General features: G+C 38.4%; 1 protein-coding gene across 1 annotated transcript in view; it reads left to right on the top strand.

The window, feature by feature from the left end:
* Window positions 1-489: 489 nt before the first annotated feature.
* The window catches only part of LOC122797822 (vomeronasal type-2 receptor 26-like), a 75879-nt gene continuing 60193 nt past the window's right edge, over window positions 490-16175 (top strand). The window contains exon 1 of the mRNA XM_044066345.1: window positions 490-681. Within this exon, the coding sequence (XP_043922280.1) occupies window positions 490-681 (192 nt within the window). The remainder of the gene's footprint in view (window positions 682-16175) is intronic.

The raw sequence follows: 16175 nt of genomic DNA, 5'->3' as shown, positions 1-16175 counted from the left end.
TAGCAGCAAAGCAGGCGGGTGAAGAGAAAGACAAAAACAATTTGTAATTGCATTCTGACTATGCTCATATTCATAACACAGTGAAGGAAAATAAGCTTTTGATAGTATGGCCTACACAGCTATGTCTTTAAATTTTTTTTCTGTGCAATTTTCTTTGAGGATGTGGGGGCCTACACCAAAAGCCATCATCATATTCAGCCTGGCATAACAGCATGATAACTGCAGGAGAGAGTTATCAGAACAGCACATCTGTGCTTGTATCTAGTAATACTATTGCAGTTTTAGAAATAACACGATGGCAGATATACATGAGAAACTTGTGGGGGTTGTAACTATTGTTGTTACATAGAGAGTGATAATATTTTTGTACATCCGATCACGAAAGAACAACATAGGTTTAGAACTAGGGCTACATGTTCTAGAACTAATGTAGTTTATATGTCATCCTGTCAAGAATGTTCCTGCTTTTATATAGGAAAAACGGTGAGGATGTTCAAGGAAAGGATATGGGAACACCTGTTAGCTATTAGGAATAAGGACCTTAGAAATGCCCTTGCTAAACATACAGTTGAAAAAGGTGACACATATACTTTCACGTTCAGGGCATTAGATGTAATGGAACGAAATGCATGGTTGGTTGATGTGAATAACATAGTGGAACAGAGGAAAACTAAATGGATAGTAAGACTGCAAGCTGATATACACCCAGGGTTAAACGGTTTTGTACCTTTAAAGCCCATCTTGAAGGCTCGTGATTTATTTAAATAATTGGTGACATTATTAAATCATGTGCTCTGTGTTTTAGTATTTATTTCAATATGCATTTTAAAGTTTTTGTATTGGTCTGAAGAAGTGCTCATGAAAGTGCTAACCTTATATTAAAATTTTTGGATTTTAAGATTGTCATTGTTGGCTCTGTGGATTTTATTTCCTGTGCAATATACATGAGAAACTTGCTGATCATGCAATAAAATTGCCAAGCACAGGTGATACACTGTGGACAGATATATGTATTGTATATTATGAACTGCCCAGTCAAGTAATAACTATAATTAAGACAAATATGGATCTTGTAGTGGTGTAATAACATTATTGGGATTACACATATAAAAGTATGCTATGATAACAGCCTATATTGGGGGGGGGGGCTGAACCTACAGCCATCTTAACTGTAAGAATGGGAATGGCTGTAGAATACTGGAATAAACTGGAACTAACTGGAATGAGGCTGGAATGAATGTCTTTATCTTTTAATTACCCAAAACTGTACTGAACAGGTGCCAGTGTCTCTTTATGGGCCAAATCTTCTTGTACATTTCAGAATAAAAGTCTGCATACACTGTAGTTCAGTTAAAATGCTTTATCATGTACAGCAGAGATAGATGCCAATAATATCCAAATCAAATCTTATTATCACCAGTAACAGTGATGATGAATTGAAATTGACTGTATTATAATATCTGTTACTTCTGTACTCATTATACTCAGAATTATTCATTCCATTCCTCCTGAATAATATAATTAATATCCCGGAATGCTGGATATGTGACCTGACGTCTACACTCTCAAAGTGTCTGTACACAACATCTGTGGACTGCAATGCAATGGACTGTCTGCGTATCAGCCAAACTAACTTTTTCCTTCTGTGTCTGAAGTAGCTCTCCTAATAACACCAAAACTCTGTAAATTTCCTAAAAGTTGTACATGCCTCTTTAACCCCAGCCTGTTTGTATTTAATGTACTGTGCAGCACATTTTATTCTTATCAGTAGTCTTGAATGAAGTTATTCATTTGTACTGAAACATTTCCTTATGCACATCTAGGCCTATGCAAATAGAATAACACACTACATTTAAGTGAAAACTAATTGTACAATCCCACTAAGACCCCTAAACAGGGGTCTATTTTTGTAGTTAATTTAAAATATGAAATATAAAATGAAGACACAGGCCTAACCTTACATTTTCAGGCCGATGCAAGGTCTTTCTTTTAAGTATATTTATGTAGAGTTTATGAAAATATAACAATTATGCCTGAAATTACTGAACTGGGATTTACTTCTTTAATTACTTTATAAATTGCGTATGGCAGTGCATACAGGTTTAACATGATGAGACATTTCTCCACCTATCCCACATTCATGGATAAAAGAGTGCTTAAAATGTATAAGATACACCCTACATGGATAACTACATCACAGCAACCATGAAACAGTGGCACATCACTTTGCAGTTAAGCCATGATAAAGGACAAATTATTATTCCAGGGATAAAAATTCAAAAGATGATATTTCAGGGTGACTCTCTGTCACTGCTGCTATTCTGCCTCGCCCCTTAACCCATTAAGCTGTCTGCTTAATCAATTAGGTCATGGCTATAATTTGGCTCCCAGAAAACAGCAAAGTGTAAAGACTTCTCATCTTCTCTTTGTAGATAATTTAAAACTGTACAGCTCATCAGATGAGAAACTGAAAGCAAGTAGTCAAAACTTTTGTTCTTGATAAATGTGCAAAAGCAACCTTTAAAGCAGGAAAGCTACAGCACCAAGAAAACATCAGTTTGGGACAAGAATGTGATATAAAAAAAACTTGAGCAAGAGGGAGTGTATAAATATTTGGGAAGTGATGAAGGATCAACAATAAAACATGAAGAAATGCGAAAAAACTTAATAAGTAATAGTTTAGAAGACTTAAATTATCCCTGAAACAGCACTGACATCTAAGAACTAAGTTCAGACTATAAACCAATTTGCTCTTCCTGTCTAACTTACTTAAGGATGCTTCATGCTCATCAAATGATTTATAAAAATCAGTGCATACCAAGATTATATATTCCCCATTCCGAAGGAGGTATGGACCTCCTTGAAATTGATTACATATATAGATCTGCAATCATGGCATTATATATGTATCTGCTGACCTCACAAGATCCAAACATAGTAAAAGTTTTGAAACATGAGGAGACTAAATCTAAGACGACTTCCCTGCTTAGTCTAGAAGAAGCATGTCGGCATCAAACCGGAGTGGAAATCAAACAAGAAGTAGATAAAAATCAGGCAGCAACTGAATGTTCCAAAAAAACAAAAGAAAGAATATATAGTGAAGGATCAGATGAGAAGGCTAGAAATCTGGAAAATGCATAAATATAGTTGCAAGTATAGAAAACTCCTGGAACAGCCTCATTTTGATCAGGATATAATGCAGGAATGGTTAAGGAGAGCCAAATTCAAACCAAAAGATGAAAGGTTAATATTGGCGGCCCAAGACAGTGGACTACAAGCACATTGGTTTACAAAGTCCATTGAACATGTGTGAGAAACAGACAAATGTAGGTTTTGTAAAACAGAATTGGAAACAGTTGCACACCTCGTTGCTGGTTGTGACATACTAATGGCAGAAGAACTGTATACTGAAAGGCATAATAATGTGGCAAGACTATTGCACTGGGGATTGTGCAAACATTATAATACTGAAGTAGCTGAAAAACACTGGAAACGAGCCACAAAGCATCATAGAAAATAATAAAGTCTACATCATATGGAATCACCCATTACCAGCAGTTCAAAAGAGAGGTGTGAGAAAACCAGATATAATGGTCCAGGAAAAGAAGACAAAAGTAGCATTGATCACTGCAATCTCTATACCCATTGACTACAGTGTCTTGAGTAGAGAGAGACACAAAGTCATAAAATCAGGATTTGAAGGCAGAAATGAGAGCAATGTGTAAGAAAGATACCCAGACTGTTCCACTAGTAGTAGGAGCAACAGGTCTTATAAAAAGAACCTACAATCGTATTTAGATATGTTACCGATACATGTAACTCTGTACAGATTGTAGAGAAGTCATTACTGGGCACATTGAGCACTTCTGGCTATCATCAAAGATTGAAATAATACTAATTTCATGAACTTTTGTCATACTTTGACTTAGGAATTGGATCTATTCCTGTCATGGTATTAGAAACTCAAAAGACTTAGAGAAATTAAAAAAGGGGGTCATTGCATAGTCATACTACTTCCAGTAAGGCATGCCAGTGCTAACAGATGTGGTCCTGCTGTATAAATGGTATATGCCATTAATTTTAATTGCTGCAACTGTCAATATGCAAACATAGTCATCTTTCATAACAGCAGCTATACTATCCTGGTGCTCTGTTATGTGCTACAGTCTGTCCCTATGCATCTCCTGGTTCCTGTCAATCTCTGCAGGGGCTAGAGATAAAGAAAGAGCAGAATAAAAAGGTGTATGGTGCCATGCATTGGCAAGATGGATGGGTAGGTACATTATGTTATACTTACAATATGAAGGTGGTGGTTGTGCCTTAATTTTATCATCGCACTGGCTATGGAGATTAGGCTTGTGGTGACTTGTCACCTTTGGGATGATGGCACTGTTCCCCCTTTAGTGCAATGCCAGTAGCAAACACGACAGGCTTGATCAAACTATTCCAGGCATCAGCCTTATATTGTTAACATTATATAGCCCTCCTACAGGTGCCTGTAGCTGTACTGCTTATGGAAGATGTCCAGAAAAATCATGGACTCCTCACACCACCGCTGTGCTCTAAAGAGAGCATTATACTCACCTTCTCCAGCCATAATAGTCTCACCTTCAAAGATTTCAGAATCTAATGACTATGGCCTTGTACTGTATTAAAGACTTTTTGACAAGGTTATAGAGAGTTGTAATCTGTCATGAGCAGATGATAGCTTGGATTGCTTCTATTAGGAACAAGCTCCATCCCTGAGTATAAACAGATCTTTCTGTTCTGGAGTTACCCTATCATTAACTTTTGGTTTTAGGAGCCTAATTATTATTGAAAAGTATGTACTTAGAAGATTTATAAAATGGATTTTAGGCTGTTACATTATTTCTAATCTTGACAGTTAAGCACTGTAGCCTATTAATTCAATTTTGTGACTGGTTGGAATGAGATTTTTTGTGGGTGATTATTTTTGTAAGGGGAGAATAAGACTAATGGACATGTGGCAATGGTCAGTTAGGCTAGGAGGAAGTATATATAGTGAGAATATGAAATGGGGACATATTAGTCATGATCGGGTTCAGTAGGGCACATTTACCTACTCTAAGATTTAGGCAGGTGAGTTAATGCACTACTTGTAGACCAAGCTTTGCTAGTATTTCATTAATATAATTCTTGTTAGGGCCAATATGGTTTATATTGAAGTTACAAAGAATTATTAGAGATTTACAGCATGATGTTGCCTTAATTACTTGTTTCAGTGGAGTGTTAAACTTATTTTTATTGGAAGGTGGAAGAAAGTGTGTAGCTGCAAGTTGAACTTTCGTTTTGTTTAAAAAAGTTGATTGATAAAATTATCCACTTTGGGTAATACCCATTTTTGTTAAGGGACTATCTATGGCTTTCAGATGGGCAGAAAAATATTAATGAAAATATGGTTTCTGTTCCGCGTTTTCTGTCTGGTCTAGAGTCAGACACATAAGAGTAGCCTAGAAAGTAGTAGCTCAGCTCAGAGACACTGTCTTTCAGTCCTATAGTGGGTTCAGTACTATGACCAGTCCTTTTTAATTTATTTATGCCTCATTTCACTATAAGATTTGAGTAAAGGTGACATTGGCAAAAGGTATGTTGTTATAGTGGGTAAGGTCTTTACCTCTCAGATACAAGGCATATGGTTTGATTCTAACCTCTTGTTGTTGGCTTGGCTTGTAATAATCTGTAGACATATAGCCTAGTGTTTACTTGTGTACTTATTATCTGAGGAGGGGTTGACATAATGATCAGGATCTTTGCCTCACAAATACAAGGTACAGGGTTTGATTCTGAGCTCTTCTAATAGTCTGCAGACTGATAACCTACTTTTAACCAATGAAAAAAGACTCCAAAACTGGTGCGGAGGTCACAGTTGGAGATACTGGCCTCAGAAGGGACAGAAAGAAGCTTGTAAGGTGGGAAAACAAGCACCAGCTGAGATTAAACCAAGAACACAATGCAAAGTTATGTAGTTTGTTAATAACTCAAAGAAAGCATGAATTGTAAGAGACATGCTCCTAGTGAGGCCAGAGGAAGAAATGATCTGGGGGTAAGTTATATCTAGGTTAAATCACATACTTTAACAATGAATGTCATTGATGAAAGCCAAAGGGATGCTGGGATGCACAGCTAAGCTAGAGGACTCAAGTCATGTTGAGCTCATATTTTCATTATATAATATGCAGGTAAGACAATACTTGTAGCACTCAATTTATATCGTCCATACAGAAAAGAAAGTCTAGATGATAAATAAAATACAGCTCAGAGCTGCTAACGTGGCAAGGGAACTGGAGAATTAAGAAAGACTCAGAAGATCTGGCATATTAGCATGGCAGACAGAAATGGGTGGGTTTGATATGAACATTTGTCAGGGACAAATGCAATGGGTGGAGTTAAAGAGCAGTGTTAATAAGTGATATGTTTAGCACGTGACATATGACTCACTGATGGCTAGGATGTAAACCCAGCAAACATGCCAAACCCAAGAGTGATGTCTAAGGGCAGGGTTCAAGGACAACTGCATAAGGATTGGTTGTAATGCTTGTACAAACTTAGTCACCATCCTTTTATGTTTGTTCAGTGAGAATTAAGGAGGCAGAGGTAATACTGCCAGCCACTGTTCTACAATAGTACGAATTCATCATTTGCCGCTGTTGGCACTTTCAACCTAGTTTCCCCTCAGATTCAGCTAGCCAAATAAGGGAAGCATTATATAGCCCTTTCTTTCCAGAAAAGTAGGTGGAATATAACTACCAGAAGAGAGCAAGTGCACATCTTTTTAAGCCTGTGAAAAGGATATGTTTATTTATGTAGATTTTGTTAATGCATCACTTGTAATGTTCCCAAAGGACTTGTGTTATTATGAGACCCAAAAGATTATAGCTTTAAAATATATAGGCAGGAGACCAGATTTGTTATTAACACATAATAGTAATACCCATTTTAATTTTTGTCAATGTTGTATAATTAAGGCCAGGATTCACAAATGACTAATGCAGTACATAGTGCAAGTTAACATATGCAGGGGTAATGACCACCATGTGAGTAATTCAAACAAAAAATTAGTGTGACTGCAGAATTTGAAAAACTAGTACAGCAGACAGCACAAGCAAATGACAATGTAGTAATGTGGAAATGAGGAATCCCATGCAGTTGAGGCACTGGCACATGGATTATGCAAAAGACGACAGCAAACACAGAGAAGTGGTTCAGAAATGTATAAAACAGGCATGTTGTGTCATGGTACAAACCTATTTCCAACACCAGAGTTGTATGGTGTACAGCCAAGTGGAGATGCCAGGAGTAGCGGTAGCTATAGCAGAACAGCAGGTGCGAGTGACCATTACTGCCACAAACAGTACTTATGATTTGGTATGCTGCGGACATGGCTGCCAGCAAATGATGTGCCATCAGCATTTGACATAACACTATTTAACAGGCCAGCAGATAACTGACTGATATCACGCGGACAGTACGACCATATGTGACCTAGCTAAACTGCTTTGCCCTCAAGCAGAATCAAGGGAGATCAGTGCATTGCTCATTCCAGTGGGCACAATGGTATTTCTACCATTATCTTTCTTAGTTACATGGACTTCTGAGGGACCTGTAGAGGCAAATCACAGACATGAGCCTCATGAGTCCTACACCAGTTCAGTTACTTAACATTATGCTACATGTGGAGTAGAACAGTTGGTTCCCCAGAACTTCGCAGCAGAGAACCAACACTATTCAAACATTTTACAACATATCTTACTTCCTTGAGGTCTTCCATACCTTTCAACTGTAGAAATTTTCACAGAATGTCCACATTTTTGCCTCAGGTATTTAGTCTGTACCTCATAAAATGTATAGGTGTCAGGCAAATCACTGAGACCAAAGTCACTAAATAAATCAGACAGCTGAGTTTCAGACATTGTACCCTTTAAAAATGCATGCTTATTCATATTTTAGGCCTTTGCCTAACCATTTATTTTTAGTTTTGTACAGAATTCACACACTAAGAGGTTGAGAGGTGTGAAGCCATTGTTTACACACATCATCATCAAGGCCACACCTGTTCTAGAGAGAGTGAGATACACCAACAGGAAGGGATTTCACTCCCTGAGCTGCCAGATGATGTATAACACCCAGGAAATTATATCTAATGTGTATGTGTGACCAAAGCAATTCTCATGATTCACACATATGATACTTGTCTGAGTAATGTTAATGGTTCATACAAGTGGATTTCTGACAGGGTCACCTAGCTGCTAAGTGCTCAGACAATGTGTTGCACAGGACATTATAAAGTATTAGCATGAGGGAACAAGCCACAAAATTTGTATAAATGGATGGGGGAACCATAAATTTACTCCTGGGGTACTGTCCATGTCCCTTATGGACAGAGGCAGTCTGTAAAATGACTCAGGGCTCCAACACCAACACTATAATGGTGAGACTGTTGTGTGTTGCAAGTGATGCTGTATATGCCATAGAGCTGTGGGTGATGACCCTATCTGTAACCAGAGACCATGGCAGAGAAGGCATACAACACAGTCAATGCTGAAGCATGGAATGTTGTAGACTGCATTCAGGCAAATCATGGGATACTTCTTTTGACTGCATGCATCAGATGGAGCACTGCAGAATGGACATGATTCTTTGTGGTGCATGCCATTTTGCACAAATGGCACTGTGGAAAGAGTTGTTACAGTAGGGAAACATTCCCAGCAGGGTCAACCATAACACTAGAGACATCAGTGGAAGGGCAGGGAGGAGACTCTGGGAATGAATAGGCAGCAGTGGTATCACATGTAGAACACAGGTAGGTGTAATACATCACGACACTGACCAAGATGATGTCTGGTCCACAAGTACAGGTAATGTAACAGAAAACACAGAATAAAATGATACAAGTGTTATCACACACAGGCTATGCGAGGCAGCACACTGACTGACAAGGCTGTGCATAAGACATAACCATATTCATGCAGGTGAACAGGTGTGCATGTCATAGTCATCATCATCAAGTGCACAGGAGGCAATACAGTGACAGGTAACAGCAACCTAATAATATGGTATAGGGTCATGGGAGGTTCATATAGTAGCCACATAATCTGGTGGAGGTTCTAAGGAGTCAGGAATCACATACTTCAGTTCTTTGATTGAGCTGCCATATTGTGACCATTAGCAATGTCCACTGGGGTGGCTTCTGGTATCTAATTTTGATGAGGTCCATGGCAGGGAAGGTGTAGAACTATAGGATCGTGCATTTGCACCCGGATGGGGTATCTCATGTCATGACCCTAACGAACATCATAAATCCATGACCTGGATGATAGCCACAAGCAGGAGTGGTGTTCTGTCTACCAACAGGGATACTGAAGGGGCAGAACTACAGAAAGATTTATCAGCAACCTGGTAAGGCATCCCAGGTGATTAGCCTGAAGAGTGTTAATAGCCATGACAATGAGACTATTAATGGTCAAAAGTGGCCGGCTATGTAGCCATACCTGATAATCAGCAATGGTCTATGTAGTTTGAGTAGGGTTGCATGTGCCAAGCCAGCCTGGATCTTGACCCTCCCACAACCACAGACTACATTTTCTACAGAGGCAGACCTGAGGGCAGTTGCCATGTATGTCATAAAAGCACTCATAGAGGCAACATTATGTACTACTTGCTTTTATACTCTGTGTCACTGTGCAGGTGTTGCACTTTATCAAACAAGCTATGTGTCATACTATCTCCAAATCATAGTGGTAGCAACTCTCCATGCCTGGATCACTGACCTGCATATCTGCTGATTAATGCTGAGTGTTGTACCAAGATCAAGGACAGTACTGGAGTCACAGAGGATTTGCAACCTCATACCCTCCATTATAGTTAGGATGTGCACTCTTGAGGCAGTCTAAATTCCACATGCTGTGTGGAATGATAACTCATGGGGATCCCAGGAGGGACTGACAGTTGCAAGATGTTCACCATGCAAAACTGAGGTCATGGGTTTTTGCCTGTACCTTCACAACATCATATGACATATGTATGTGCATGCATACTCACACAGTAGTGTTGCAAACAGTGGCACTGTGTTATTGGACTGTGCCTTGTGCATGTCACCATTATTATCATCACCACAGGTGACCTGCTGACATGAGTCATATGATGTGTTGTGTTGTGCTGGTCCCTTCACCAGTAGCACCTTTGAAAGCCAGAACATGTGATACCTTTGGCAGAACTCACACAGATGCATATACCTCCATGTGGTATGGATAATGGTAAAGAATGAGATGCATGTCAAACATATAGAGACATACATATCCTGACATGTGAAGGTATTGTAGTTACATCCCAGAGCTACCGATAATTATAGATTTAAAGAAGGTCTCTGATGAATCAGTCCTATTACAAATACAGTGCACTGTACCATATAGATCTTTAAATGGGTATTACTAACTTGAAGTGAACCAAGTCTCGGGTGATCATTGCCAGCTGAGATCCCATATCCAAGCCACCCCATGATATTAATGTCTCCTTCCCATCCCCAGAGAGGTACACCAATAGCATCTCTGACTCTGTGAGCCACTTCTTATTTGTGGTTCACTCCCTATGGTAGACAAGTTTGTGACAATGTCACTTGAGTTGCTTTTTGGGGTCTATATTAGATAATCAAAGCTTTAGTAATCGAATACCTAAAGCTCAACACCTAAAGAGCGAATGGCACCTTTCTCAAATGTTTTCACAGGGAAAAAATTTGCATGGCCGGACAGAAAAAAAAAAAAAAACTTTCAATCCCTAATTGAGTGTGTGGGGGGGCTTTGTCCCCCACACACCCCATGTGGGAAGGCTGTGCCCACACCCCCAACTAAATATACCAACTCTGAGATCGCTTTACAGTGGAGAAAAGGGCAGATTCCTGATAATGGCCAAGCCAATTATTTCCCTATGAAAAAATTTGCGGAAGTGGCCATTCGTGGTTTACAGCTTTCGCTGTTTAGGTGTTGAGCTTTAGGTATTCGATTATCTAAAGTTTCGACTATATTATATAGACCCACTTTTTGTATGTACAATTACATCTGTTACCCTTTAATGCACCTGTTGCAGTGATCTAGAGTGGCTGCCCCCAAGTTTTACATTCAGCACCACTCTATGCCATAGCATGTTCTGATAACACTTGTTTATGACATCTTTGCAAGGAGGTTTATGCTGTGTGTGTGAAAAGAGCTTGCAGAAACACCAATATCTTCTAATTGATGAACTTTTCCAGCCATTGCCTGTTTTGGGGAGACCATGTCATGCAATAGACATCTATGGTTTATACATATCAGTTAGTGGGTGTGTATGACATGCTATGGAAAGCATGTACTGAAGACCACTGCTCCATTTCCAAATTATGCAGCCAGTCATCAGTCTCTTGCAGTGCTCTAGAAAGCCCCATATCTACACACTGCTGAAATGGTAATGGCTTCCCTTGACCACTTTATGCTATGTGCACCTTGTTACATCCCCCTTACAAAGTGTTGAAAAGCCTTGCCCTATGTATAGGGTCATTATGATCCTTGTGTCATGTCTTTCCTTAAGTGCCCAATGTCCAAGGTGTGTCTTCCCACCACAGCAAAATATAACATAGCTATGCCACTGTGCTGAATTTCCCATAGTATTTATCTCAGGGTTACTGACATCCACAAGAGATGTTGCTAACAGTTCTGAGGCACATTATCAGTTGTGTTTCCTTCCTTCATTATTTATATCTCAAAGTCCACAAAGTTCCTATGTAAAGTCTTAGATTCCACATTTCTTTTTATCTTTTAGTGTTGCCAGTGAAAAAGGTGCCCACATTTTACACCTCACTAATAAGTGTCTTTTAGTAGGGAAGGTACGCTAGTGAGACCAAATAATGTGATTATTTCTGAATCACCACTATAGCACAATGCACTGCTCTCACCTGATTAGTACTAGCCAAGCTTGGCATAGTGATATTGAAATATGTGACCACTGTGCTCATGCACACAACCTGCGTAGACCTGCGGCAACACAACATAGTACTACAAACATTTAGTGGCACTGGATTATAGACCTATTCTGCCCATCACTTGATGTCTGAATGTATTCACATTTATCATAGGAATACCATTTGGCTTCTTGCATGAGCCTAACTGAGTTTGACCATGGCTTCTTGAGGTACAGTGAACCCTGGGGTTGCAGTATGATGGGACATGGAGAGAAAGCTATTTTTGTCCATCCTGCCTAGAGACTTTGGGGAGTACCTGCTGGGATAGTATGATGACCTCTTGTGCAAGGTACATTGCAGGCACAAGCTTACCAGGATGGTAAGCAATACAATTGGCATCACCCCTTCTGGTGAGCAGTGCAAGCATCATCAGCACCTTTATCTGTGAAGGCACCATAATGTCCTGCTTTAACACAAAAATACAGAGGTTAAGAAGAGAGACAGACAGACAGATGAACACATGCTACAAGCATGTTTTTAGGTTACCTAGTGCACAGGTATACTGAGGTGTGCAAGCGTTTTTTTACAGAGGTGGATGAGTGAGAGCACAACATTGTAGGATGCGCACTTTATATTTAATAATGCATTTAAAAGCTAAATAATGAGGGTAGTTAGGTTGAACACATCTGGTGCCTTAATGAACAGTCAAGAAGAAGATATGGTCACAGATTTCACTGGTATGGGTTATGCTGCAATTACTGCTAATAAAATATGTGATAAAGTAGTACATCAATGTACAGCTAGAAATATACTAACGAATCTAGCCTCTAATGATACTAAGTCCAGGTGCACACTTACATATAATAAAAATAGCACTCAAGTGAAACAAATTATTAATACGTACTGGCATATATTACAAGATATACCTGAGCTGGGTTTTAGTGATACAAATAAGCCATTTTTCACTTATAAGAAATGTTCAAACTTGAAACAGTTGTTATGCTATAAAGAACAGCCAAAAACTTTTATGCCCTTTAAGACTGTCAAGGAAAGGACTTTTAGATACGGTAAGTGTGTTTACTGTAGGCACGTTTATACAAGTGGTTCCTTTGTTCACCCTGTTAATTGCCTTGATTTTGAATTATATCCATCTGGGAATTGTAACACTAGAAACCTTGTATATCTAGGTTTATGCAAGAAATGTGATGCATACTACGTTGGTAAAACTAACCAGAAATCTAAAGAGTGAATAGGAAGTTGTATTTCTGAGTGCAAGCGACAGGTTCTCACCAATGCTCTTTATGAGCAACAGATGGACAAAGCCATGATCATATTTTTAAATTATGTATATTACACATCTTGCATGAATTTATACGTGGTGGGAATATCACACACAAAACTTAACTAGATGAATTTTACTGGATTTTACATTTAAAAGCATATATTCCACCTGGATTAAATGGCTTTGTCTCTTTGAAATTGTTACTGAAAGAACTTTATCTGAAAGTTTAAACATTGTTTCTCTAATAATTTTTAGTATTTAGTAAGTTCTCATCATAATTTAAGAAAGTTCTCTTTTTAAATATTTTATATACTGTTTTATATGCATATGTTTTCATTATATATATATATATATATATATATATATATATATATATTTATATATGTATAGGTCTACTTTGATTCACTGAAAACTCATTTCATTGAATTTCAAAACCCTCACATCAAATCTTTGAAAACTCATTTCACTGAATCATATTTCACTGAATGCAAGTACTGTTGGGCAAGTAAAATGTATATGGCCTTTTCTCCACTGTAGTGTGATCCTGGAGTTAATATATATATAGTTAAGGAGTGTGTGGGGGGCACAGCACCCACACTGGGGGTGTGTGGGGGGGTGTAGCCCCCAACCTACTTTTGGCTTTATATTGTTAGCTTTGAGTGAAATGAGATTCATAAATATAAAAGCTAAGTAGGTGGGGGGGGGGGCTACACCCCCACACCCCCCAGTGTGGGAGGCTGTGCCACCCTCAACTCCCCAACTATATATACTAACTCCAGGATCACACTACTGCGGGGAAAAGGGTATATCAATTTTATTTGCCCAACAGTGCTTACATTCACTGAAATGTGATTCAATGAAATGAGTTTTCAGTGAATCAAAGTAAACCTATGTATATATATATATATATATATATATATATATATATATATATATATTTTTTTAATGGGTCTTCTTTATTTGAATGAAACCCACATAACCAAGACCAAGTTACTGAAACTTCAAAATAATGAAACATTAAAATAAAACTCAAAAACCCAAAAATAACTTACCTGAAAACCCTCACCTTTCAGAAACAAACACAAAAAAAACCCACCGCTGCACCACCATACTTCTACTAACCCTTCCCATAAGTCCACACCATCTTAAAGTAACATGAAAAAAATTATGTACATCATTTTGCAGAAGGGCAAGCGTCCCTACACCCCCCATAACTTAAATATACCAACTCTGAGATCACACTACCTTGTAGAAAAGGGAATATTTCCATCCAGTTAGCTACTGCTGCAACTGACTGCAGGTCAGTAATGGTTTTTGAGTTTCGTTATTTTGAAGTATTGGTAACTTGGTCTCGGCTATATGGGTTTTGTTCAAATGAGCGTTCACTCATTTGAAGTAGACCCATATATATATATATATATATATATATATATATATATATATATATATATATATATGGATCTACTTCAGAACAACGAAACCTCACAACACCGAAGACCAAAACACCGAGATCAAAACAACGAAACCCCACAACACCAAAAACCATGTAAGTATAACACACACAAAAAATACACAAATACATACACAACTGCCCCAAACTACCAACCACACCACCCTACACTACAAATAGGCAGGGGGACAAGCCCCCCTGCACCCCCCACACACCCCCCACTTTAATATTCTAACTCCGGGATCGCACAGACGCACAAGGCAAACTCATACCCACACACTGCAGTCCCTCACACACACACCACAGTCACAACACACACTTACACACAGCAATACCCCTCACAAATACACTTACACATGCATACTCACCCACAGTGGAACACCAAAACGCTAAATCAAAATCCTGTAACACCGGGATTTTGAATTTTGTGCTTTTTGGTGTTCTGCAGTTTCGTTGTTTTGCGCTCCTTCAAAACACTTTCGATGTTCTGGTCTTTCGGTGTTTTGAAGGAGACCCATTTTATATATATATATATATATATATATATATATATATATATATATGAGTCTACTTTGTTTCATTGAAAGCTCATTTCACTGAATTTCAATTAACCCTGACCAAATCGCTGAAAACATAAATTACTGAAAATTGATTTCACTGGATCTCATTTCACTGAAGTATTGGCACTGTGTAGATTACTGTAAGGCAAGTAAAAGTTATATGCCCTTTTCCCCACTGTAGTGTGATCTTGGTGTTATTATATATAGTTAGGGGGGTGTGGGGGGCACAGCCGTCCACATTGGGGAGGGTGGGGGGCATAGCCCCCCACTTAGTTTGGGTATATATTGCATTCTGGAGAGAGTTAGTTATTGGTGTTGTTAAGTATGCATGTCTATGTTTTCATAGGTTCATAGGTTCATAGATTAGTACTAAGCTAACTGCCCTTGCGAGCCATTTTAAGCCTAGCCAATTATCCCTTGTGAGAGTCAAACCCTGCACCTTGTGTTTGTAAGGCAAACACCTTAATCATTAGGACACCCTCCCAACCCCAATGTATTGTTTTGAAGCCTTCAGTAAAATATAATATAAAACCAAACTAGGTGGGGGGGGCGACGCCTCCAACACCCCCCAACTATATATACTAACTCCAGGATCACATTACAGTGGGGAAAAAAGGCATAAACCATTTACTTGCCTTACAGTACTCTACACAGTGCCAGTACTTCAATTGAGTGAAATGAAATTCAGTGAAATGAGTTTTCATAATTTGAGCTTTCAGCGATTTGGTCAGGGTAAATTCAAATTCAGTGAAATGAGCTTTCGATGAAATAAAGTAGACCTACATATATATATATATATATATATATATATATATATATATATATATATATATATATATATATATATATATATATATATATATGGATCTATTTTTCTTTGTCAAAATCTCATTATTTCAAAAAAGAAAAGTAGAGGACCACTTACACGAAAGTGCA

The sequence above is a fragment of the Protopterus annectens genome, chromosome 3.part1, assembly GCF_019279795.1.
Source record: "Protopterus annectens isolate FY-2018-M chromosome 3.part1, PAN1.0, whole genome shotgun sequence".
Taxonomy (NCBI): domain Eukaryota; kingdom Metazoa; phylum Chordata; order Ceratodontiformes; family Protopteridae; genus Protopterus; species Protopterus annectens.
The sequence above is the reverse complement of the archived record's forward strand: the minus strand, read 5'-3'. Positions and strand labels throughout refer to the sequence as shown.